Below are 26,619 nucleotides of genomic sequence, written 5' to 3'. Positions count from 1 at the left end.
CAGGCTGCCCTGGGCCCCATCCAACCCAATCTTCAGAACCTCCAGGGATGGGGCACCCACTGCTTTATAGGTAGCCTATGGCAGTGCCTCACTGCCCTTTGAGTAAAGAATTCCCCCCTAACGTCTGACCCATATCTGCCCCCTTTGCAGTTAAAACCATTATCCCTTGTCCTATCACTATTCATGTAAAAAGTGAGACTGTCTCCTGTGTATTAGCTCCTGGAGGAAGTACTGGAAGGCCGCAATGAATTCTCCCCAGAGCCGTTTCTTCTCCAGGCTTAACAAGCCCAACATCCTCAGCCTGTCTTCATAGCAGAGAACTCTCTCCAGTAACACAAAACATATCCAAATTCAAGCACATTTTGGGAGAATGCACTGAAGAACACCAGATCCAAACAAGGAGTGAACAAACTGTAAAGACACTGTGTTTCACACAGAATAACCTAGCGCCCAAACAATGTCAGTGTCTTGCAGTGTAAGTGGGTCACATACAACAGGAGGTTACCCAGAGGCTCATCAGGGACATGCAGACTTTGAAGAAACTAATTGTGAATGCTGAACTCGTATGAGTTCATTAGCCCCATAGCACATGTCCAGCACTTCTCAGAAGAATTAGAAATCTGTGATCTGCCCAGAAATAATAAGGCAATTGTAGTTTCTTATTAGAAAGTTCACAGAAAGTTCAGTATGACTGTGAAATTTGGCACTAAAGGCTGAACAGCTTTGCCAATACAGCTCTATTAATGAGAGAAGGGTTCTGAGCAAGTTTTCAAACTCCTGTATTAAAAATTTTTCCCAAATGCAGCTTTCTATGTGTTTTGTTTTGTTTTACTGCAACTCTGGAAATAAAATATAATATTGTTCAAGGTTTATATTCTTCTGTAAAGGAGAGAGGAATGGCATGTGAATGTTACAGTTTAATTTTTATGCTTGTTAAGGCTCCCCAAATCAATATTGCGACAGCTTAACATTTACATTAAACTTTTTTTTTTTTTTATCAAATCAATATCAGCTCACTAAAAGTGAAATAAAGTCACACCGTTTGACAAGGAAAGCTGTAAGCACAGATCAAGAGCAGAGTATATTCATCTACCAAGGAACATGGTTAAAAACACTGAACCTAAATTCAGTCTGCAACGAGGCTCTTTAATCCAACGAGTGGTTAAGTAGACTCTTTCAGTGAAGACAAGGAAGAGATCCCAATCTACCTTCTAAGCAATAGTTAAGCACAGTGCAGCAAATACTTTTCCTTCTCAGTGGCACAGAAAGGAACAGAAAGACTGCTGAAACGCAGGAAAGGAGATTCCTCCCCTACCACTCTTACAGCTTTGATTCACATTATGTAAAAAATGGCAAGTCACAGAACTTTAAAATTCATCCAACCATTGAGTGAAGAAGCATATCATGTTTCTGATGCTTTTTCGTGGAAACAAGTTACTACTGCCAAGTTACATCAACAGTCTTCTAAGTTTCCACTTATTTCACCCTTTCCTTCAGCATAATTCATCTACCAAAGAACATGGTTAAAACTGTTGAACCTAACTTCAGCGACTGTGACTGTGAAGAGGAAATGGACCTGGGGGTGTTGGTTGATTTCCAGCTGATCATGAGCCAACAGTGTGCCCAGGTGCCCAACAGGGCCAATGCCATCCTGGACTGCATCAGAAATAGTGTGGTCAGCAGAGTGGGGAGGTGATCCTCCCTCTGTACTCAGCTCTGTGTACTGTGTACTGTTTTGGGCTTCTCAACACAAAACTAGACATTGAGGGCCTGGAGTATGCCCAGAGAAGGAAAACAAACTTGTGAGGGGTCTGGAGCACAAGTTCTTACTGAGGAGTGGCTGAGAGAGCTGGGATTGTTCAGTCTGGAGAAGAGGAGGCTCAGAGGAGACCTCACTGCACTCTACAACTTCTTGAAGGGAGGCTGTGATGAGGAGGGGTTTGGCCTCTTCTCCCAGGCAACAAACAGGACTCGAGGAGATGGCCACAAGTTGTACCAGAAGAAGTTTAGGTTAGACATGAGGAAAAACTTTTTCTCTCAGAGAGTGGTCAGGCACTGGAATGGCTGCCCAGGGAAGTGGTGGAGTCACTGTCCCTGGCAGTGTTCCAGAGGAGTCTGGATGAGGAGCTATGAGATATGGTTTAGTTTGTGGTAGCATGGTAACGGGAGGATGGTTGGACTAGATGATCTTGTAGGTTCTTTCCAATCTTGTGATTCTATCATTCCATGAGTCTTTGATAATACAAGTACTGAAGGAAAACATCCTGTTAAGGCCAATAAGTACTAGTTGAATACCAAGTGAAATTCCATTGGAAAAGAGAATAAGAGAAAGCATAAGGAAACCAGGCATCAGCAATCTGCTAACATTGAGAGAGCTTTCTCTGGACACACACAGCATAGAGTTTGGATCCACTTGGAGAAACGTTCTGGTTTAGATCCTACTGAAGAGGAAAAAATGATGAAATATAGTATTTTCTTCCTTTCTCCCCTCCAAATATTTATACTGTCTGTTAGGCAGCCTGCACCCATAGCCCATCAGGTAGCAAATACTCCACCCTAATCTTCTTTAGGATGCAATGATGGTCTCACATTGTGCCAGGGGAAATTCAGGTTGGGTATTAGGAAATACTCCTCCTCAGAACAGGCTGACCCTGGAGATGATGGAGTCAGCATCCCTGGATGTGTTCAAAAACTGAAGAGATGTGGCACTTGGGAATGCAGTGGTCATGGTGGGGATGGGTTGGCAACTGGACCTTGGTGACCCTACCCATCTTTCCAGCCTTAATGATTCTAGAATTCTATCTTCAAACAAGAGGAACCATCCTTTGACAATTATTATTCCTCTTTAAGAACTGTAAAATAAGCTAGCTTGTATGTATGAGACTGTTGAGTCATGGTTGAACCACTGATTAATCACCTGAGGCAAGGACTGGGTCAGCCAGGAGAGCAAAGGTGAAGGCAATTCAGCTGTGTGACCAGAAGGGGTGGAGACTGGCTGCACCCCTCCTAGACCCCACTAAAGGGCTGACAGCCACTGGGAAGGATCTCTTTGTGGAGATCAATCTTTTTTGGAGTTTCCTGCTGCAAGCCTATATCCTCAGTTATGGGTGGGCATTTCTTCTTTGACTGTCTCTTTTCTACCACAATAATCTTTCCAACTATAACACCTGTAAAGTACCATCCTAGCTGTGCTACTCTTCTAACTGTACATTTGTAGCAGTACTAGCTTGAACTGAAATATTAAACTCTTAGACTACTGAAATTAAAATATATCAGCATTATCCTGTGCCCTTAAAACGTGAAGTTCAAATAATATTTTAAACAGATCCATTGAACATCAGTATGGTAATGAAAACTAGATTCCTTTCTACTTCTCAGCAAGAAGGCTACAAGTCCGTATCTATTTATTTGTTACAAACTCCACTTTTTTTGAGCATTTTTGAGAACAAAGTTAAATGAATATGGAAATCTTCTTAAATTTGTATGTCAAATGTTAACAGATGCAAATTGAAAGTTTCTTATCTTCCCCGGTGCAGAATCCAGAGATTTCAGGACCAGAAGTCAATTTTTCCTTTTTCTAGAGGAGGAAAGCACAAGAAAATGAAAATAATCTAACATATCTCTGATAAGCTTCTAATAAGAAGAAAAATTCTGAAACTTGAAAGTGTTGTGGTTTAACTCAACAGGTAGCTCTGCACCCCACAGCTGATAACCGCCCCCAGACAGTGTGGGGGAGAGCTCTGAAATATGTGGAAGCGTGAGAATTCCTGGGCTGGCATAAAGATGGCTTAATAGGAAAGAAAAAAAAATAAAATCAAAGTAAAGGGGAAAAAAAGAACAACCAAGTGAAACACAGTGCAATTCTTCACCTTTCAGTGATGGAAACAAAGCCAGTCCTCGAGCAAGGGCAGGCCTCCTGCCACAGTTTTACAGTTCCACACAACTGTGTGTTGTGCGGGAGTCCCTTCGGGCAGTTTGGATCAGCTGTCCTGGCTCTGTCCCCTCCCAGATCCTTCTGTGTGCTCATCTCCTCACTAGCAGGGCAGAATGGGAAGCTGAAAAGTTCTTGACTCAGTGCCAGCACATCAGCATGTGATCCACCACTATTTCATCCTAAATCCAAAACACAGCGCCAGCGCCATACCAGGTACTGGCAGGAAAATTAACTTTATCTCAGCTGAACAAAGTTAGATACATGCATTTAATTTCAAAAGCTTGTTTAAGTGAAAGAAAATGCTGATATCAAACAATTAGAAACAATTATTACATCCACTGTTAGTAGAAATAGGCCAGAAGTCCTTGTTTCCAAGGTACACCAGCCCTGAAATGCCAGATCTCCTGCTATCCATGCAAGCAGGTCCTCACTGTTTTCACTTCAGGGCAGCCTGCTTCAGACATGAGAACACACTCATGAAGGCTGCTTCTTTTGTTGTTCCTGCTTTAAAAAAAGAGGTCATTCTGCCTAAATGCATCCATTTCCTCTTTTTTTTTCTTCACAGCAAGTATCTTTTAAACAAGTTAGTAGATCTTGTTCATAGAAAGCAGAGGGATGTGGGGAGAAAGATGCTCTTCTCTCTGCATTAAGTTCATCTTGATTATTACAATTCAATATGTGAATTTACTACCCTAAAAAAAAAAAAAAAAAAAGTCTCTGCATTTTGGAGAAACTATGCAAATTAAGCTGAGTAGTAAATGATTTAGTTAAATACAGGATAAACAAATATGTCATCATCATTCTTTGAAAGATCTGAAAGTCACACAGCATGTATCAGGGTTTCTGCCAGCAAGAAAGGCTGCTTACATTGGTCACAATGTTCTTCCAAAAAAAGACAGGCAATCCTTTGAGAATAAAACAGTGTCCTGGAAGTTTTTTTTTGCCCCTTCCAAGTAGCTAAACAAAAGACTTCACTGTCAAGCCAGGACTAACAGTTTATGCTGTATGCTTGCAGACAAGAAATGAGAATTCTCTGGCAGCAGCAAGTTAATCATCAACAGGCAAGATCATTATTCAATAAAATCCTGCACTCAGACACATTACCTGTAGGAAGAACAGGTTATTATTGTCTGAAAGAATCTTAATAGCTTTCTAGTTATCTGTTAAATGAAACAACATCATTATGCAATAGTCCTAAAAACCAGTTTTGCACAGATGATGTTGCTCTGCTTCTTCAGTTCGTCCACCCCACTACTCTCATCTGCCCTCCCACCCCAGCCTTAGCCTATCACAGCTCCAGGAAATGAATGCCTCCAAGCTTATGGAGAACTTTCTGTTTATAAGATTTGTAACTCCTCTGTAGACAAGGAGTTAGAGGCTTATGTGCAGGTCAAACTGATGTTAAATACCAGTATATGAAGTATTCTCAGAGAACTGTTTTAGTACTTTAAATCTCACCTTTGTTATATTGCACAGCGTACTGCAGTAATCACAGGGTTGCGGTCCAAATACAACTCAGCTACCATAAATCTAAACCACTGCTACTTGATCCCATCAACAAAACAAGAAAAAGGAGCACATCTCTCACATTGTATCCACCCCTCTGCTTTGCTGCAATCTCACATTAGTGCTGAATCTGGAAGTGCTCATTTTTCTGTTGCAAACTTCATAAAGTTTCTCTATTTTACACCTCACAAATAAGCCCAATACCTTGTGGCAGACTTCATGAAAACAAATGGGAAAGAAGCTGGAAGAGATAATTACTCATTGTGTAGAGGAGATTTTAATTCCTTCTCTTTTACATGTCAGAACATTGTAAAGTTTTTAACGCAGCCAATTTATGAAAACCAAACAAATTCTCAAATACTCAGTTTTCCTGTCTTCCAGGCACAAATGGTCAGAAAACTTATCTGTAAAGGTCTGGACAATTTTTCATTTGTCGTGCTTGGGCCTTGTCAGAAATTTCGAATAACAAGAAGACAGCAGCTTGCAATGTACTGTATCATAGTGCTGTTCCCCAGATAAGCACTTGGTTTTGCATGCAGCTAATGAATGAGTCATCTAGCAACTGTCGTAGCAGCAGTAGGAGGGTAAGGCACATACCTAAGTTTTAATTTACACCATTTATCAAAATATTTTTTCTCCAAATATATGAAACTTAGAAATGCTGCAAATTGTAAATTAATTAACATAATAATTGTAAAAACACTGGAATGCAACTGCTGCCAAAATATTACTTTGGGTAGATTAGAGATAGATGACAAGTAGGGTTGGAAGCTTAGACTGATTTGGTCATTGCCACACCAAAAGCTGCTATGAATGCACTGTACAGAGCTTTTTTTCCAAAAGGAGACATGGTTGCTGAATTAAGAAAAGCTTAAAAATACTGCACAGGAGGTCAGAGTCCTCACCTGCTCCCTTACAAATGAATTCCCACTGATTTTGCTTTATACTCCTCACTTGAAAGATACAGTAGTTCTGGTGAGACGATTACCAATATCAGCACCAAACTTTGTGCGCTAACTTGAAAACATCCTTGCAGTTCAACTCTTCCAAGCAAAACTCACTACTACATTTTAACTTTGGCATTCAATCCCTTCCCTAGTGCCTTAGTGTAGATCCTAGAAATGTCTCAGCTGTCCTAGTTTAAGTAAAAAGAAGCACAAACCGAATCAAATAAACAACAGCACATAGCACTTATCATGAACATCAGCCCGCAAGTTTAAAATATTTGACTCTGACAACCAGGTCAAACATGTGATATGGCAGGCAACTCTTCACCGATTACTTCCCAGCGTAGAGGAGTCAGAGCTAGAACTGATAATACAAAAAAATGGTCATGATGTTGAGTCTCTAAAATAGAATGGTAAATTGGAATTGTTTTGCTCTGAAGTGTTTCCAAAAGACATTAATCTGGGCCATCTGTGATATCAGACGCTAGAACTTTGCCATCAAACTTAAGAGCATGAACTGCTTGTAGTCTTGAAAAGGGGAAGAGTCAGTGTACCACCTCTGTAATCTACTTACGCAACAAATATTCCCCACAGCTTATACAGTGAATATATTTAGCACAGAATTCAAGAATTAACTCACCTTCCTTTTTTGTTTTGTATCTATCTCTAACAAGAGCAACAGCTCTTTAACAATGCATAATGTAAACAGGAAATTACACTGATTTTTTTTTTTTCTATCCTTGTCAAAGAGCTGACTACAACACAGGAACTAAGGGCCTTCAGCCAGGATTTTTGTATTCTTTCACAGACAGAGTGGAACCATAACAAAGAGTGTATCTTCCCAATACAATGCACGTTTTCCCATTGTTTCCTTTTACAACAGTCAAGCAGATTACTGTTTGACCAAAAGCAGGCATTACCTAAAAAGGCTGACTAAGTCAGTTGCGCACAGAAGTACAAGTAGGAGTATACTACTTTGTTAATTCATAATATGCTCCCTTTGCTAGCCTGGCATATCATGAACATACTATTAATATCAGGAATAGTTCTGTCACGTTAAAATGAATAATATCAGACAAGAAGTTTAAATCCATAAAAGCTTAACTAGGCTAAGTGAAAAAACCTCAAGGAAGCTATGCTCAATTTGTCCCAGCACCCAGGTACAGTCAGTCCTTTTCTGTCTCATTCTGCAGTATTTTAAAAGAAAACACCAGATGTAAAAAAGTGAGCAGAAGAAAGAAAATTACCAGACTACACAAATGCACAGGTAGATACCTTATATATCCTGTCTTCTTTCCATACTTAGTTTTTCTGTTTATAGATATTATTCTGTGCAGAAAAGAAACATGAGAGACAGTAGGCAGAAACATCTTCTCACTTTTCACAAGTAAATGTAAAATAATCCCTCCTATAAGGGCAGACTAAGAGAGCTAGGGTGGTTCAGCGTGGAGAAGAGAAGGCTGCGAGGTCACCTGAGACCGGCCTGACCTGTCTGTATATAAAGGGGGCCTACATGAAAGAAGGGGAGAGACTTTTTAGCAGGGTCTGTGGTGATAAGACAAGGGGAAATGTTTTCAAACAAAAAGAGAGTAGATTTAGGTTGGATGTGAGGAAAAAATCTTTCACAGTGAGGGTGGTGAGGCACTGGAACAGGTTGCACGGTGTTGTGGTTGATGCCCCATACCTGGAGAATTCCAAGGTGAGGCTGGATAAGGCCCTGGCCAACTTGATCTAGCTGTGAATGTAGTGTTCACTGCAGGGGAGTTGAACTGTATGACCTTTAAAGGTCCTTCCAACTCTAAGGATTTTATGATTCTATGATATAGCCAATAGACAGGAAAGAAAACAGAAATTAAGGTTTAATCTTAGGTTTAAGATAAAATAGACAACAGTTATGGATATTCACAACTTCTTGACATAAGGCTTAGTTATCTAAGAAGTAGATACACTTTTTTTGATGAATAATAATGAGAAGCAGCACCAACACTAATTCTTCATGCTTCCACTTATCCTAAATCTACCCATTATCACAGAAGATTGACTATTTCCCCACTAGTCATCAGGCTTCCAGTTTCCTTCAACTGTCATTTCATGCTGCTCTTACCCAGCAAGCAATAAGTGCAGTCCTGGAGGTCTGTGCTCAGAAATAGAGTGGGGCTGCTTCTTTAAACTTAAAACTTCTTAAAATCATCAACTCACATCACACATCAACAGAGCTTCAGCAGCAGTCATGACTGAGAATTAAGACTTCCAACATAACCCTCTTTATTTTCTGCCCTCAGAAAAGAGCTAACTATCCTTTAACTATTAACCCATCAATAAATAAATAAATAAATAAATAATACAATGCAGACAAAAGCCACTAAGTATTCTGTACCTCCTTTTGTATGTAGCTTGGGCTTCAATTCGTTTAGGTTATTCATTCTCCCTACCAACACTGTAACTTCATTAATGACCGAATCAATTAAATGATTACAAAAATAATTACAATACCTCATTTTGTAATTAGGAGATATCAACTACCCTTTGGACATGCCCCATCTCCCCCTCGTCCTGTCCCCCCGTTCCCTTTCCAGGATAGTCTATTAACTTGTTTTTTCCACAAACCATGATGTTAATCACTGTGGTGTTAGTATTTAAATTACTTCCACTTATGCTTCTTTAAAAAATCCCACCTCATGGTTGATGCTTTGTGCTTCACTTTCAGAACAACAAAAGAAATATTCTGGTAACAATCACAAAGAATGCAGAAATCTTAAATTTAAACAATGGATTAGAGGTGAGATCTTTTATACTAAGGAGAATACTTGCATGGAGTAAGAATATCTTATGAAAATCAGTATTGGCTGCAGTTCTTGTCAATCCAGAACAACTCAAGAATACAAGTCAAATTACTTGACCTGTTTGGGCTTGAGAAAGAAGTGTGGGGTAAAAAGGATCAGTGCTGCAAAAAACCATCCCAGTAGCCACAAGGAGGACTTAGGGTTAAGCTCAGAAAAGAACCTACATGGATGGTTACAGAAATGTTTTGACTGAGATGCTCTCATTTTACATAATCTCTTTTTCATTTTCCAGAATTCAGAAAAGCCTGGCATAATGAATGGCATAGACAAGTGGAAAATAAACATACTTAAAAAAAGACAGATAGGAAATTGGGTAGAAATTCAGCAACGTTTGTACCATTCACTCCACATGCTTGTTCTTCTTCCACTGGGATTGCTCGTCTTCTCCGTAGAGCATTTTGGAGGGTTTTTGCTTCATAGATAATGTGGGCTTGGGGTTTTCCTTTTTTCTGTAGATGCTTTTTAATGGGCTCGATGAAGTAATCCCCATGAGGCAGATGGAAATATCCAGTCTGAAAATAAGCATAAAATAGTTAATCTACTTTCCAGCACTGGAAATCAAAAACAAAACAGACTCTTTTCACATCACTATCCCTGGGCTTTTCTCATAGTGAGTCACTACACTGTGGAATCAAAATATGAAAACAATAGGTTTTCAGCATTCATTTTGCTGCGTACATCATTGTTGCTTTGTACCTCATTAGGGTGTAAGAGGCTAAATGAGAACAGATGAAATATCTTCTTCCTAATATCCTGAAATTCCATGTAGTGAGGTAAAGGCTTCCATATCTGTGCAAAGCCACTGAAAGGTCAGGAGTTAATTAGACAAACATGATGCACTACAAAGAGTTGCATCTTGTTCTTCTGGCATTTTGCAGCCGTTCCTCAGAGAACAAGCCCTGAAGAGAAGCTATTTCATAAGCTAAAAATGTAATTCTGCACCTTCTGAAATGCCACAGATTACGCAACACAAACTGGCTGAACTGTGTGGCCCGCTCTCAACTCAGATAGCAAGCCCCCCCACCTCCCTGAGTCTACAAGCTTCCAAGTAGAAGAAATAAGCAGTTTGTTGCAAATCTTAACAAATTATTTTGACCATACAATAGACTGGCATAAAAAGGGAGGTAAAATTTCCCGTGCTACAGCTTCTGTATCAAGCTACTAACTTTAACTGAGTACGCTTTGACAGGGCCTTTGAAAGCCAGCTGAACTACACAGGATTCATTTACATCTCCTGCTGCAATCCAAGAGATGCATGCAACTGAGCACAGCTTAAGTCCCTTGAGTCTTAGTTTGCCTTTCTGCAGCAACTGCTAACATCGCAAAACCATTATATGTATATGTACATAGTTCTTCCACTCCAAGACACACAGAGCAATACAAAGTCTAAAGCAAATAATCTACTAACATCACAGCTCCCACAGCCCAGAGCAGGGATGTGACAATAGATAAAGGTATCCCATCTATTCTTACAGCTCATTTTCCTCTATGTTTTTGCTCTTGGTATGGCCAGTGCAGACTTCTTAACTTGCTCCGGGACAGGAAAAAATACAGCAACACTGAGATTCTTTAGTTGCCATATTCAAATTTAAAAGAATAGACAAATTAAAAAACAATTCTAAAATACTATGAAGCCTTCCAGTTTGCCTGAACAGATGGGAAAGCCAGCCTGAGAACAAGGAAAAGAGGGAACTCTTCAGAGTCTTCCCCACTCTCTCTTAAAAGTGAAAGCCCTTTCCTTCCAATTTTCCACAGCAAACTGAAGTCTAAAAGCCAGAGACTGCAAGACTCAAAGTCCCATATGATTGTTCATTAGGGATTCCTGTTATTGCTTGTATGTTTTCATTCCTTTTTTTAAAAAATGAAATCAAGCCTATCAATGCTGAAACAAGAAACCAAAATTCTCAGGTTTTTTTTTTTTTTTTTAATTTTAAATCAAAGCTTCTTTTAACACTGAAATGCAGTATAAAAGCAATAGATCATATGTTCAGAATGGATAAAAATGTCAAGAAAGTAGGAACATGCAGAGCAGGAATGGAGGCTAAACCATGAAATCAGTGGATGTGGCTCCCCTGCTGGTGCTAGAGGAACCAAAGCACTGGCCCAGATCTTTGCCCATTCCTGTTTTGTTTCACAGCACTCTTTCTTTGATATTACATAAGATTGAGCTATTTGAACTTCTTTTCCTTGTGTTTCTTAACCAGAAGGAACCAGGAAGAACTAGCCATCATCACTTGAGACCCTGATTTTGTAAGGCAGAATGATTAGTTACTGGCTTATTGTGTCAGAGTTGCCTCTGTAAGAAGAAAGGCAATCAAAATTTTAAAAAATGAAGTATGTTACAAACTACAAAGTTCCCACAACAATGCTTGCATGTCAAAATTCAACTATCCAACTAAGGTTTATGGAGCAGGGGATTAAATACAAATTTATGATATTTCATATTGCCCATATTGCCCAGTGACAGGAAGAGTTGTTCATTGAGCCAACAGCCACTGGCTTTGGACTTTCCATTGATTTTTTAAAATTCAGTTTCCAAAACATTATTCTCTCTCAGAATGTGACATGTGCTTTCTGAGCCTTAACGCTTTTTGCCATAGCAGCTGCATGGCAAAGTGAGCTCTGATCTCATGCTGTCATGACATTCCATTTCTGTGGTTATCATCATAGCCCTCATCAGGAGTATATGGGCTACTTGAATCTTGTCTATACGTGTTTCACTCTTTGTATGGATGGACAATTGAACATGCACAGAAAAACATCCGCACCAGAATTCTTTGAAAAGAAAAAGCTTGAAAAGAAGGTGGAAATAGAGGAAAGAAAATTATCTGAACTGTATTTCTGCCATGCACCAGTCAGAGAATGTGTAAGGATTCTTGAGACCAGTTTTAAATAGCACTCTATATGTGTGTACAGAAATATTTTCTTTCTTGTGTTATCTAAAGTATCCTAACACAAAGCAAATTTAGGGAGTCTCTTTCCTTTTTTAACAGTTACTGATGATAAATACAACTCAAATACATTTTCAAGTACTTCTCTTTTTATACCAACTCCAAATCACTGCCAAATTACTCACAAACTGTCAGAACCAGAACTGCAATTCAGCAGTGGAGTGCACAGAATAGAACATTCTGCATATAATACATATATTTTGCTGCCATTGTAACTCTATGTCCTTGCTTAACAGTAGGTGGGTGGGTTCACTATGATGACAACCTGAGCAGTCCATAGGACTGAAGAAATGAAACATCCCAAAGCATTTGTTTTCCTGCTGACAGTTCAGTATCGTGTCAGACCTACCAAATCCTCATCATAGTTGTAGAGTCTATCCACCGATAATTTACTGTGAACATTTAATTTTCTCTCATACCCCAGAAACAGAATTGAGACCAAACAAAAGTGACCATACCTTGCACTCTACACATCTATCGCACTTAAAGCTTGTGTCCAGTACTGAGCTTTGACATGCCTGGTTTGCAGTGTGAACACAATAAAGCAGCGAGGACTCACACTTACAAAAGAACTTCCTGCTATAGTAGAAGTAGCACCATAAGAATGCTTCTTAATTTTTTTTTTTTTTGTTCTATAGAGACTTTCTGTAGAAAGAAATTCTTTGCATAACCCAAAAAGGCATTAGTCTGTCTTTTGAAACAAGATCCTTTATCCTTGCTTTGTTTACTCTGAAACTGCTTTATTTTTGTCTGATCGATTGGCTGTCAGGCAGAAACAGCTATTTTCATTCCTGTATGAACCAGAATGAGGAGAACAAATGTTGTACTCTAAGTCATACATTAAACAAATTAACGATTACACAATCTATCAGCTGCAAATATAAAGATCCTGCACATTAGTGCTTGGATAAAGTTTAAATCCTGAGAAATGTGCAGCTTTCAAAAATAGTCTATTACTGAAGAAAAAAAAAAAAGAGTAATATTTTATATTTTGAATGTTAACCTACTCGCCAAAAGTATATATTTTTATAAATTCAATTTCCTGCTCTGTCTTCTTGAGAAATGTGATATTTGTGTAAGTTTATGTGTAAAACCAAATGAAATAATTGCAGTAGGAAACACACTGTGTTCACCAATGCTGCTTGGGATGAAGTGACCATAGATCTGTGTGAACCATGCAGATGCATGCTTTTTAGGCAGTTTCCAAAAGACTTTTAGTTCCTACTAAACTTGCACTTCACAGCTGCACTTCACAGCTGCACTTTCCTTATGGGCTATTTACCAAGAAAGGAAGTAATGAGACCAAGTAAAAGAAAACATCACCAATCTCTGCGTTAAACTTCAGAGCACTCAGAAGTGGTAAATTTCCCTTTGCCATTTAAGTTTTTCTTATATTTGCTGTTTGTATCTGTTTCTTTTCTGATTCATAAATATAACAGTGAGTTGTTCTGATTTATAATTTCCAGCTATGTATACATAAAACATGTTTGTTTCCTCTTTAGGAAACAGCATCAACTTTTCTTCTCTTTTTCTTCCACATCTTGTACCACATTTGGTGATGCCATGAACTGCAGCTCCTGCACTCATCCATACTGTCTCAGTATGCATAATTGGTTACCATTATGAAGTTCTCATCATAAATAAGCAAGCTTTGTTTAAGTATATTATAAAATGCAATTGCAAAGTTCAGTTTCTATCCCAAAAAAAGTGACTGCAGCTACGATTCTATTTTTTTTTTTTCTTCGTGAAAAGCTACTGCATAAAATGATAATAGAAATGGACCAAAAATTAAGCAACATGGTGGGTCTCTCAATGCCTCCAGGGGAAAAGCTAGAATTTTTTTATTTTGACATGTTTTGAAGCACATTTTCCAAAGCTGTATTTGGAAATGATGTTACATTATTTAGTAGGATTTTTCACTTAAGTGCCTGATTCTCCTCACACAAACAGCTCCGTGGACACGTTGCATCTCCCACACTGCATATCGTTCACCATGAGGCAATACTAGGAAACTTCTGACTTGAGGTTTTAAGCCAAATGTTTTGATTTCCAGAAGAAATCTTTGTTTTCCAGTAGAATTTTTGTGTAATATTTCTTCTGGTGAAATGTTCAGGGGTTTTTTTGTATTGTTTTGTTTTTGGTGGTTTTTTTGTTTGTTTGGTTGGTTGGTTTTGTCAGTATATATTTTCTGGCAGATTTTTTTTAATCGATTCCACATGGCAAGCTGAAGCAGCATCCCAGGAGAGAAGGAAGGAGAGCAGCCTTAGCCTTGGATAAGTTTTGCAATTTCTACTTCTGTGTCAGATGGAAAGGACTGGAATTAGCGGATATATGTCAGGCAAAAGGGCAGAACAAAAAGAGAATGCAAATCTTACAGCCTAAGTCTGTGCTACTGAGCAAATTGATAATACTGAAAAAAAAAAATAACACCTGTAATGAGAGCAATTTGTTACTTATTCAAAGAAGACTGAAATATTTCTGACAGTAGGGCAGCAGCGGACATTTGTAGTCTACCTTGATTTCAGCAAGGCATTTGATACTGTCTACCACGACATTCTTGTAACAAAACTGAGCAAGTGTGGGATAGATGAGTGGACAGTGAGGTGGGTTGAGAACTGGCTGACTGGCAGAGCGCAGAGGGTCGTCGTTGGCGGTGCAGAATCCGGATGGAGACCTGTAACCAGCGGTGTTCCTCAGGGGTCTGTGCTGGGTCCGGTCTTGTTCAACATCTTCATCAATGACCTTGATGAGGGGATAGTGGCCACCCGCAGCAAGTTTGCTGATGATACGAAGTTGGGAGGATTGGCTGACACGCCTGAAGGCCGTGCTGCCATTCAGCAAGACCTGGACAGGCTGGAGAGCTGGGCAGAAAAAAAATGGGTGAGGTTTAACAAAAGCAAGTGTAGAGTCTTGCATCTGGGGAGGAATAACAGTACAAAAAAGACAGGGATCTCTTGGAAAGAGTCCAGCGGAGGGCCACAGAGATGGTGAAGGGCCTGGAGCATCTCTCCTATGAAGAAAGGCTGAGTGAACTGGGTCTATTCAGCCTTGAGAAAAGAAGACTGAGAGGGGACCTGATCCAGGTCTATAAATATCTGAGGTGTGGGGGGCAGAATGGCGAGGCCGGACTCTTTTCAGTGGTGAATGGAGACAGGACAAGGGGAAACGGCCGGAAACTGCAGCATAGGAAGTTCCGCACAAATGTGCACAAGAACTTCTTTACAGTGAGGTGACGGAGCACTGGAACAGGCTGCCCAGGGAGGTGGTGGAGTCTCCTTCTCTGGAGATGTTCCAGACCTGCCTGGATGCCGACCTGTGCGACCTGCTGTAGGGAACCTGCTTTGGCAGGGGGGTTGGACTCGATGATCTCTGGAGCTCCCTTCCAACCCCTACAATTCTGTGATTCTGTTGACTCTGTAAACATGGTACGTTTGCAGAAATTAAATGAAACAAAAATAAGAAGATCCCAGTTTTACCCTTAAGTAATTCACTCTACAGCCACACATTACAACTGCAGTGCATGGTAAGAGAAATCCAATTTAAATAAAAGAATTTTCTAATTAAAGAAAAAATTCTACTGTAGGAAACAGATGCATTCCCACACTCATTACCACAGAACTTCAGCCTCAAATAATCAAAATTGAACTAGTGAAGTAAATTATCTGTAAACATTACACATGCTGAGTTCATTTTCCTTTTTCAGATTCTGATTTAATTGCTTTCTGAGCATTTTTCCCTCCAGGATCTTTCTATGTAAAATGTCATCAGTTACTTCCAGCTAAAACACAAATATCGTGACATGAGTGTCCAAGTGAAATTTCACATTCTTCCTCAGGTACAGGTACAAAGAAGTGGACCTGCAATGCCATTGCTTGGGCAGAGAGGAGAAGGTTTAGGTTCAACAAGAGCAAGTGCTGGGTTGTTCACTTGGATTACAACCCCAGACAATGCTACAGGCTTGGGGCAGAGTGGCTGGAAAGCTGCAAGGCAGAGAAGGACCTAAGGGTGTTGGTCAGTGCTGAGCTAAACAGGAGCCAGAAGTGTGCTCAGGTGGCAAAGGTCAACAGCATCCTGCCTTTCATCAGAAATAGTGTTGCCAGCAGGAGCAGAGAGATGATCATCCCTCTGTACTTAGCTCTGCTGAGGCCACATCTCAAGTACTGCATTCAGTTCTGTGTCCCTTGCTACAAAAAAGACATTGAGACCCTGGAGCATGTTCAGAGATGGGCAACAAAATCGTGAGGGGCCTGGAGCACAAGTTTTATGGAGAGCAGTTAAGGGAACAGAGATTGCTGAGTCTGAAGGGGAGAGGGGGAGACCTTATCATTCTTTACAACAGCCTGAAAGGAGGTCGCGGGGAAGTGGGGATTGGCCTCCTCTCCCATGTAATAGCAAAAGGGCAAGAAGTAATGGTCTCAGGTTGCTCCAGGGGATGTTCAGGTTGGATATTAAGAATATTTTTTTCTCCAAGGAATTGGAACAGACTACCCTTGGAAGTGGTGGTGAAAAAATGCCTGGAGTTGTTCAAGAATCATGGAGGTGTGGCACTGGGGGACATGGTTAGTGGGCATAGTGAGGATGGAGTAGTGGTTGGACTAAATGATTTTAATGGTGTTTTACAATCCTAATGATTCAGTGAAGTACAAAACAGTTGAAATAAAAATCCTGTAAATAAACGGCAAACACCAGGATTTGTGTGGCCTATTTAAACAGCTATTTAGTTTACAGAGTTAATGGCATTAACTATTTGTTTGCTTTAGTTCAGGTATACACTTTCTCAGTATGATTCTATATTTCTAAGACTAAGGCTGATTCTCTATAAGATATTGAGAAATCTAACAAGACACTTTTATTATGAGCATCATGCACAGAAAAGATCAGCATTCTAGCTTTTTCAGGGTTCTACAGAAAAAAAAAAAGATGTTTTCACCAGGATTTGATGAAGATCATAAGACACTGACAAAAAAAATCCTATAGTTTAGCATTGTTTTGTCCAAAATTAAAATAACTTATTCTTAGTGTACTGCAAGTAAAAGAACAAGACAGTGTGATAAAGAAAGACTTTATGCTCTTTTGTCACGCTTGTTACCTTTCATATATTAAAAGCAAACAGAAAACTGTTCAAGAGGGTCAGGTACATGCAGAGTTATGCCTTGCACGCTTACGGGCTCAGAAAGTTCAATTAGACAAAAAGGAGAGGGGAAAATTGCCAATTCAAGCTCAAATCTACAGTGAGATGGAGATTTGTAGCAGAAAATAAGGTAATTGAGAATGAAAGAGTGCCTGACGACTTTCTGTTTTTCAGTTTTTAGCAATCAGACTTGAGTGGTAAACAGTCTGATGATAAAACCAGAGCTAAGGAGAAAAGCCGGTATCACAGAATCACAGAACTCTAGGAGATAAAAGGTACCTCTAGAGATCATCAAGTTTAACTGCCCTGCAAAGCAGGCTGCACATGTCAGCACCCACGTGGTTCTTGAATTTCTGCAAAGAAGGAGAACCCACAACCTCCCCTTGCAGCCTGTTCCATGGCTCAGTCCCTCTCACCATGAAGAAGTTCTTTTGCACATTGGTGTGGACTTCCTATGCTCAAATTTATGGTAGTTTTCCCTTATCCTGTCCTCACAGACCACTGAAAAAAGGTTGGCCATGTCCCTTTGATTCCCACAGTTTACAAACATTAATAAGATCACCTCTGAGTCCTCTTATCTCAAGGCTAAACAGACTCAGGTCATCCAGTCTTTCCTCACAGGACAGGTGCTCCAGGTCCTTTATAATCTTTGCAGCCCTCCACTGAACTCTTTCCCATATATCCCTGTCTTCTTTGTACTGGGGAGCCCAGAACTTGACATGGTATTCCAGATGAGGCCTGACCAGGGCAGAGTAGAGAGGGAGGATTACCTTGCTGAACCTGCTGGCCACATTCCCTTTAATACACTACCCTTTCAAAGAGTTGATTCCCCTCCTGTTTGTAGGCTCCCTTTAGGTACTGAAAGGCTGCAATGAGGTCACCCCTCAGCCTTCCTTTCTCCAGGCTGAACAAGCCCAGCTCCCTCAGCCTGTCTTTATAGGGGAGGTTCTCCAGCCCCCTGATCATCTTCGTGGCTCTCCTCTGGAACCTCTCCAACAGCTCCTTGTCTTTCTTGTGCTGGGGGCCCCAGACCTGGACACAGTATTCCAGATGGAGCCTCACAAGAGCAGAGTAAAGGGGGACAATCACCTCCCTGTCCCTGCTGGCCACCCCTCTTTTGATGGAGCTCAGGATAGTATTTGTCTTCCAAGCCGCAAGGACACGCTGCTGGCTCATATTAAGTTTTTCATCTATCAAGACCCCCAGGTCCTTCTCTGCAGGGCTGCTCTCAAGGCCTGCTCCTTCCACTCTGTATGGATGCCTGGGATTCCTCTGGCCCACATGCAAAATCTTGCACTTTGCCGTGTTGAACCTCATTAGGTTTAGCCGGGCCCACCTTTCAAGCCTGTCAATGTCCCTCTGAATGGCATCCCTTCCTTCCACTGTGTCAACCTCACCACTCAGCTTGGTCATCAGCAAACTTGCTGAGGGTGCACTCAATTCTGTCATCAATGTCATTGATAAAGATGTTAAAGAGCACTGATCCCATGACAGAACCCCTGGGGGACGCCGCTCATTACCTGCCTCCACCTGGACACAGAGCCATTGATGACCACCCTCTGTCTGTGGCATTTAAACCAGTTTCTTATCCATCGAGTGGTCCACCTATCAAATCCACATCCCTTCAATTTGGAGATAAGGATGCGGTGGGGGACCCCCAGGTCCTTCTCCGCAGAATTCCTCTCTGGTAGGTTGTGTCCAAACCTGTACTGATGCATGCAGTTATTCCTTCCCAGTTGCAAGATTCTGCACTTGTTTTTGTTAAACCTCAACTGATTTCTTTCTGCCCAGCTCTCCAGTCTATCCAAGTCTTGCTGAATCCCTTGTCTCTCGTGCATCAATTGCACCACTCAGCTTGGTGTCATCTGCAAACTTGCTGAGGGAGCATTCAATCCCACTATCCGTGTTGCCTACAAAGATATTAAATAACACTGATCTCTGAGGAACGCCACTCATCGCTGATTCTCCACTTGGACGCTGAGCTATTCACTGTAACTCTCTGAGTGTGACCATCCAGCCTTATTCATCATATCAATTTTTCTCCAATTTGGTAACCAAGGTGTCATGAGGGACAGTGTCAAAATGGAGGAGGCATGAAAGTACCAGCATTAGTTCAATGGTGGCCACATACAGCATAATTTCTGCTTTTCATTGGACTTGAGAAGGACAGGTTCATTCCTCTTCTCACAGTATAATAGAGATGGAATCTTGGTTGAGGATTATCTCGGATGCATTTAAAACTAAGGCAGCTGCACAATAAAAGTCCACCATTTAAACGGATAAGAGAACCAAAGAGATCAAATCCTGTGTTCATCTGTTCTTCTGCAGTGCCCCAGAAATGGTTCTGACAGCCAGGAATAACTTTGTATAGATTTTGGCTCACTGTAAGCTTCACAATTCCTAAAGAATTTGAAGTACGTGGCTATATTCATTTATATTAGAGGAGATTATTTTCAAAATATTCTGTGGGAATTTGAGGATACATTAAAAACACACACAACCTCAATCATGTAATTTTAAAATATGTGTCTGTTCATAATTCAGGTCATGGCATCCCTCATGTTCAACTGTTACTGTCCATCCTAAAAACATCTATTAACTCTTTGTTGGTAACTCTAGAAGAAGCAGACAATGTAACTTCTTTACATATTCACTTCTGGATATCCTGCTGGCCACCAGCTAGATTGATGTCACAGACATATCCCCATCACACTACTTTCGCTGCAATTGAAGATGCAAAACTGAAAGATTACTGCATGGCCATGAGGCTGCTCAGAGCCTCATTAATCTCTGTGTGCAGCCTTCTGCTTTGACATCTTCAGTGGCTCACAAAGAAGATGAAGATGTGTTCCCACAGCTTCTACATCTCTAACTGTATCACAGGCACTTCAAGTTGTCTAATTGTCAGACAGTTTCTCTGTTACTTTCCACATTCTCATTTTCCACTTCTGAAATATATCCCATTTAATCTTCTTGTGCCAGAATGGTGCTCCTTTGCTGCGTACAAAGCTCAGACACACCATTTACAAAAAATTATCATCTATTAGGGAGAAACAGTAACTATCCATTTTAATGGTCTTAAAGTAAAGCAAAGATTACATTTATTAAATCTTACACAACTTCCAGCAATGCCTATATTAACTTGAAACAATCATGTGTTCGTCACAGGCTGAGAGTCCAGCAGTGTGATTGCATGACACAGCTGACTCGTAATTCATTAACTCATACACAGTTTGAGTTCTTATTCTATTTGCCAGTGTGATTTCCACACTGTGTTTAAGAGACCTGAGCATTCTTTGAGGCCCACTGCACTCCAGAAGTCATGAGCAGTTCCTTTGTAGTTTGATAGCTAACAGGTCCACTGCTTTTGGAGATAAAGCTGCAACACTTCAGGCTGCCTATCTGCTCAAAGCTTGGGAAAAGACACTCTCACTGGGGCAAACTGAGTGGATGGCACCTCGTCTGTGCCCTGAGCTCAGCTGTGCAGCTTACTGTAGCACTCTCAAACACAAAGCACAACCTGAAGTCCTTCCTCCTGCACAAGACAGCTAGGGGACACTGGACAGTACAGCAAGCAATGAATATCAAAAAGTATCAATAAAGCTCTCCTTTAAGGCGAACATAATAGCGAGTTAAATCTAAATAAAGAACAACCTTTACAACCCAACTTTAATGACATCACGGAATTTTTCTGAGCATTTGACTCTCTCCTATCCTTGCTCTCTTCATCCTGTTTCACAAAACCCTTGCGCTCTGGAAGTTTTAATGGCAAATTGTATTGCCAAAAACAAACAAACAAACAAACAACCACAACATAACAACAACAAAACTAAAAAAACCCCATAAGCTTCTTCTTCAAGTGCAGGAGGCTTAGTAATAGTAAAATAGTAAATAGTCATTAGCGGATGAGATTCTAGCCTTCATTTGAGATCCAAAAAAAACTTGTCAGGTGTCATTGTTCTGAGACAAAATATGTTTTCCCAATTCCTTCAGAAACAACCCCCAGTTTCGAGAAGTAGGGAAGAGCAACAGCTGCTTTATTTTTGGAAAATACTTTTGGAACATATAATTCATGCCTTCTGAATTAAGCTTGTTCAGCACTGCCTCTACAGGATTTACACATTACAAACACTTTTTCCCATTCCAACATCACAACAGCCTCTCATGAAAATAGAAATAAACATTAGAAGAGTGGTTTATACTATTTAGCGGATAAGAACCTTTGAGACTTTTGATAAGAGAATAAGAATTCTAATACTTCTATATGGAAGACAGCAAACTTTTACTGTTTGTGAAGCCGATTATGTTTAAAGTGCCTACAAAAAAAAAAAAAAAAGAAGAGTAAAGACTTAAATACCAGTTTGGTGAGAAGTTCCTCGCCTAAACTTTTATTTCTAATAACAATGGAAAAACAAGCAAAATGATCTGCAAATGTAGCCCCTAATCCTACAGACTGAATGCACCAAGACTGTTTTGCTTTCCTGCTCACTTCTATCATGAAACTAAGTCCATGCTAGCAAGCATAACAATGTTAATACTGCAGAGCTCAAACTTTATTAGAGAATAACAAAATATTTATATTTAAGCAAGTGACAAGTGGCATTGTTTCTACTGACAAGTCTTGTTTGTATTAATGTGATCCACAGGAACCCTACTCAAAAGCCAGAAAAGCAGAGATACAAATGATGAACACAAGAGACAGCTGCCACGACATGAGAAGATAGATGGAAGAAAGCACAACTATTCCTTCTTGCTGTGGATCAAAGCCTGGCTAGCAGGAGCTTTACTCTCCTGAAGAGTAGAGCAAGTGAAGGTCACAGCCCAACATCTACTGTGCAGAAAAGATTTTGCCTGAAGAAGCAGAAAATTGAGAGGTAGAGTAACATCAAACTGGATTCCACTAGCCTGCCTGCTGACTCCCTTCTCCTAGATTTATTCTATCCAGCTCCATCCTACAGAGTTTTCAAGAGCAGATGGCATAATTCGGGTCTGCAGTTGTGACCATAGGTGTGTCAGAGGAGAGGGATTCTGCCTCTCTTTACTCCAAAATCATGAGAGCTCTGGCTGTGCACTGCAGATGAAACTAAGAAATTAATTTCAGCATACCTCCAAAGCATCATTGTACCACTTACCTGACACTGTCACATCAAGGTGACCTAAAAGGCAAGCAGTCCAAAAGATCACTTCCTTGCATCACAGCATAACCTCAGAGCAGCACTGTGACACTGAGTTTCAGCTCAGAGCCTACTGAGAAATTATGCCTTCTGTTCAACAAGTGCTTGAAACATCCTTCCCTTGTTTCTGTAAGAAGCATGAGAAAACAGCTGCAAAACACCCTTGCTCTGTACAGCTTTGCAGCAGGCTGTGAGCCACATTCCAGTGGCAGCATGCTGCACTGTCACTGAGAAGGGATGACGGGAGAGTGGGTTTATCAAAGCAAAGTGCTTTATGAAACAGGAAAATTCAGTTCCCTGTTGACGGGACCCTAGGATATTGAGGGAGTGACTCAGGCAATTGTTATAGTGAAAAAGGACCGAGAATAAGAAATGAGATATGGAGAGGGATGAAGAAATAAAATAAAACCATAAGGAATATCTTCAGAGTCCCAGAATCCAGAGAAGAAAGTGCAATCTCTAGCACATAGATAATGTGTAACACAAGGCAGCCTTGGAACCTGCGTGACAAAAACTGGTAATTGCAGCAGAATTGCTACACTTCTGTTGGCCTGAGGCAAACCACGTGTCACTCATTTGATTTTCCCTGTTATTTCTGCCTGTCTGTTGAAGGAGAACTAAGTGATTTTATGACTGCATCCGGCACACAAATCTAGTACAAGGTCCAGGTCCCACGCATAACAAGTTGAAAGCTGATCAGATTCAGCACTGGGCATAGGTCATTTTAAGAGCATAAATTAAGCAAGCACACTCTAAACTTACTTTAATTTTCACCCCCTACGAATCTTGACTTCTGACTGAAATCCATTTATTTTGATATGAGAGGGACACTGTGCACACTTACATATCATCCAAATTACCTGCATGTGTGAGGCACTACAACTAGCGGGCAGAACAACCACTCTCTTGAAGTTACAGAGATGACTTGAGCTTTGAGATTGAAATTCATTTAAAAAAAAAAAAAAAAAAAAAAAGCTAAAAAAAAAAGTCAAAAGCAAAACATTAGGAGCAAAACCTTGCAAAATTAACAAGAATCCCTCAATCCATTCCCAACCAAGTTTCAGCTCAAAACTTGGCAGGATTCAGGTTCAGGAAGAATCAAATCAAATGCAAAGTTGGTACAAAACCAGTAATTGAGTAAACTACTTATACTAAAACTAGCATAATTAGATCTCTGCTAATTCCAAATTCTTTCTGCTGAGAGCTAAATCTGACCAAATGCCAAACTCTGCCACTGAGGTGCCGAATTAGCTCCTATTGAAGCTGCTGGAAGTGAAAGCACTCAGTGCTTTCCAGAGCAAGGCCAAGGGTAAGTTTTACATGTTTAGGCTCCGTCTGTAGAGGAGGAGATTAGTGCATATGTTTGCACTGCCCTGCTGAGGAAGAGTGACAAGCACCCTTTTAACCTCTTGTAATTATACGTGGAAAATAGTAGTATCAGATCAAGGGCTTTGCCAGTCATCTTCAGACCTGTTTAAGTGAGGAACTGATTGGCTGTGCTGACAGCAGTTGAGCACCAGCACAAAGAGCCTATTCTCTTGGATTCTGTTGTAGAGATTTCTATTGCAGGAAATTTCTCAGACCATGCACTTGTGATACATATATTATAAAAGGACATTTTATTTAAAAACATTAAGTTCACAAGTGATGAATGCCCTGGAGACATCTCAAGAAAGTGAATATTGAAAACTGCTAGGTCAATTGAGTAGGTGACCATGCAGGTGACTGTTCTGTCTGTAATCAGCTCTGTTGAGGCCACTTGAGTACTGTGCTCAGTTCTGGGCTCTCTTCTACAAGAAAGGCATTGAAGCCCTGGAGCATGTCCAGAGAAGGGCAGTGAAGCTGTGAGGGGTCTCATGGAGATCAGCTGAGGGAACTGGGACTGTTTAGTCTGGAGAAGTGGAAGCTCAGGGGAGACTTCACTGCCCTCTACAGTAACCTGAAAGGAGATTGTGATGAGCTGGGGGTCAGCCTCTTTTCCCATGTAACTAGTGACAGGATGAGAGGTAATTGTCTTAATTTTCACCTTGGGAGATTCAGATTGAATATGAGGAAGAACTTCTCCCTTAATAGATTGGCTAGGCATTGGAAAAACTGCTCAAGGCAGTGGTGGAGTCACTGTCCCTGGAGGTGTTTAAGGAAAGAGCAGATGTAGTACTTAGAGACATGGCTTAGTGGGCAATATTAGCACCAGGTGGACAGTTGGACTGGATGATCTTAGAGGTCTTCTCCGGTTTCAATGACTCCATGATATTATGATTCTATGATTCAAGAAGTCAAATGGCCAATAGTAGTGCTGGCTGGCCTGATACAAATGCACTAATTGCCATTTTATATTCAGAAGGTCAACTAGCAGGCCACTCTTGAACAGTAAACACGGGACAAAGCAACACAGGAGCAGCCTTTCTTATTACTGCATCCCAGAGAGCAGATTTGACTTGAAGCATTTCCTTGTCTTCCAAAGACATCAGAACCTGGCAGTGTGTAAAGGGAAGAACATCCTTTCCATTAGCATCAGTGTTTAGGTTATGCTCATCAGAAAAAGTCCGATATTTCAAGGCCAAATGACTTAGAGCACTTCCAGAAACTATAGATAGCTATGTCCTAATATAGCAAAATACTTCATAGTAGGCACTGTAATGTATGCTAAAGCAGTCAAGAAAAAATTGCTTGTTAACCGGACGGTGCTCCCTTTTCTCCTGGAAAATTACAAGAATTCAGTGAATCCACTGGTAAAACTAATGCAAAATACAGTGCATGAAATAGAAAACAGAACAGAATAATTCAGAGCAAATCAAAAATAATTACAGTGTCTTTTTGTAAATCCACAACATGCCTGCCTACACATTGAGCACTTTGTAAAGTTTTGTCACTTGATTTAAAAAATAGTGTAATAGAAATAGAAAGGTATATAGAAAGGTGGGTAAGTGTAAAGAAGTGTTTTGTCAGCTTCTGCTGAATGATTACCTTAAAAAGATAAAAAAAGAGACAACACGGGGCAGGCACAGAGAAACTGGAGAGTTTCTGTCTGTTTCTTATCAGCTCTAGCACAAGAGCTAGAGAGTTTTAAAAAGCTAGCAGTAATAAAAGATTTTTCCATTTAAAGGCATACTTTGAGTGGACATTTGCAACATAGAATTGTAAATGGGAAATATTTAGAGAGATTCCAGATAAACCCATTTAGAGAAAATTAATTCCGGCTCTCAAATAGAAAAATACCACCTACAGCTCAGAAAGAGCACATCAAGAACATGTTCCTATTTTCTAGCCCTGTACTTACACCTCTCTGTGGGAACCACCTGCTGTTGACTATTATTTCCTTCTGAAAGTCTGCTGTGTACTCAGCAAAACCACGGCTCTGGCAAATTAACACCCTCAAAGGGAAAATTCACAATCTGCTGCTCAGTCAGGAGTTTTTCACTGGGGAAAGAGGCTTTCTGGTTTGTGTCTCTTTTGCAGCCTGAGAGGCTCATTCCCTTTGTGCCTTTTACTCTCCAGGTTCCTAACTTTTTTTAGTCATAACATCAGCCCATTTGGATCTTCACAGCAGAGAACATGTACTCTTTTCCATCTCTAGCCTAGCCCTTCTTCACAGTTCATGTTGGAGGCTGGACATTTGGGTTGACCCTGTACTGCCAGGGGTCTTAAATCTCCATACAAGCAGCAACCACTTAATTTAAAAAGTGTCACCTTTAAAAATGGTTCTTGGGTAAGTCTCTTTGCATGCAAAAACGATGACTTAGCTGTCAAGATAACCCATGGAAATCTAATGGATAGATTTCAGGCTACCAATTATGAATGTACAATCATCTATAAGTATTTTGACAGCTAAGCCTTTCTTCTGGTTTTGCCTATTGGAAAAAAAAAAAAAGGTTTTGCCAATTGAAAAGCTATTGTTTTTATTTGAAACTGATAGAAGAATTAGACTTTTCCTGAAAATCTTTTATTTTTTTAACTGCAAAGTAATTGCTTTTGCTATTTTGGAAATAAAACACTTTTGGAATAAAAGCATTTCATTTTGTCTTTCTTAAAAGCAGCAGTCAGCCTCCAAGCTTTAAATGTGGTATCCCTTAGCACAAAGAAAAAGCAATATAGAGAAGAATTGATCTATTTATATGGGAAAAAAGTTCCAG

The 26,619-nt window shown here is 40.3% G+C and overlaps 1 protein-coding gene across 1 annotated transcript in view; it reads right to left on the bottom strand.

Moving 5' to 3' along the window:
- Positions 1 to 26,619, bottom strand: part of ADAMTS12 (ADAM metallopeptidase with thrombospondin type 1 motif 12) — a 187,078-nt gene that overhangs the window by 98,826 nt on the left and 61,633 nt on the right. Inside the window, exon 3 of the mRNA XM_042875418.1 lies at positions 9,568 to 9,742. Within this exon, the coding sequence (XP_042731352.1) occupies positions 9,568 to 9,742 (175 nt within the window). The remainder of the gene's footprint in view (positions 1 to 9,567; positions 9,743 to 26,619) is intronic.

Source organism: Lagopus leucura, unplaced genomic scaffold (assembly GCF_019238085.1).
Source record: "Lagopus leucura isolate 7727_CA_CO unplaced genomic scaffold, USGS_WTPT01 Super-Scaffold_100014, whole genome shotgun sequence".
In the NCBI taxonomy this organism is placed as follows: domain Eukaryota; kingdom Metazoa; phylum Chordata; class Aves; order Galliformes; family Phasianidae; genus Lagopus; species Lagopus leucura.
Note: the sequence above shows the minus strand (reverse complement) of the source record. Positions and strands in the feature narration are given on the sequence as shown.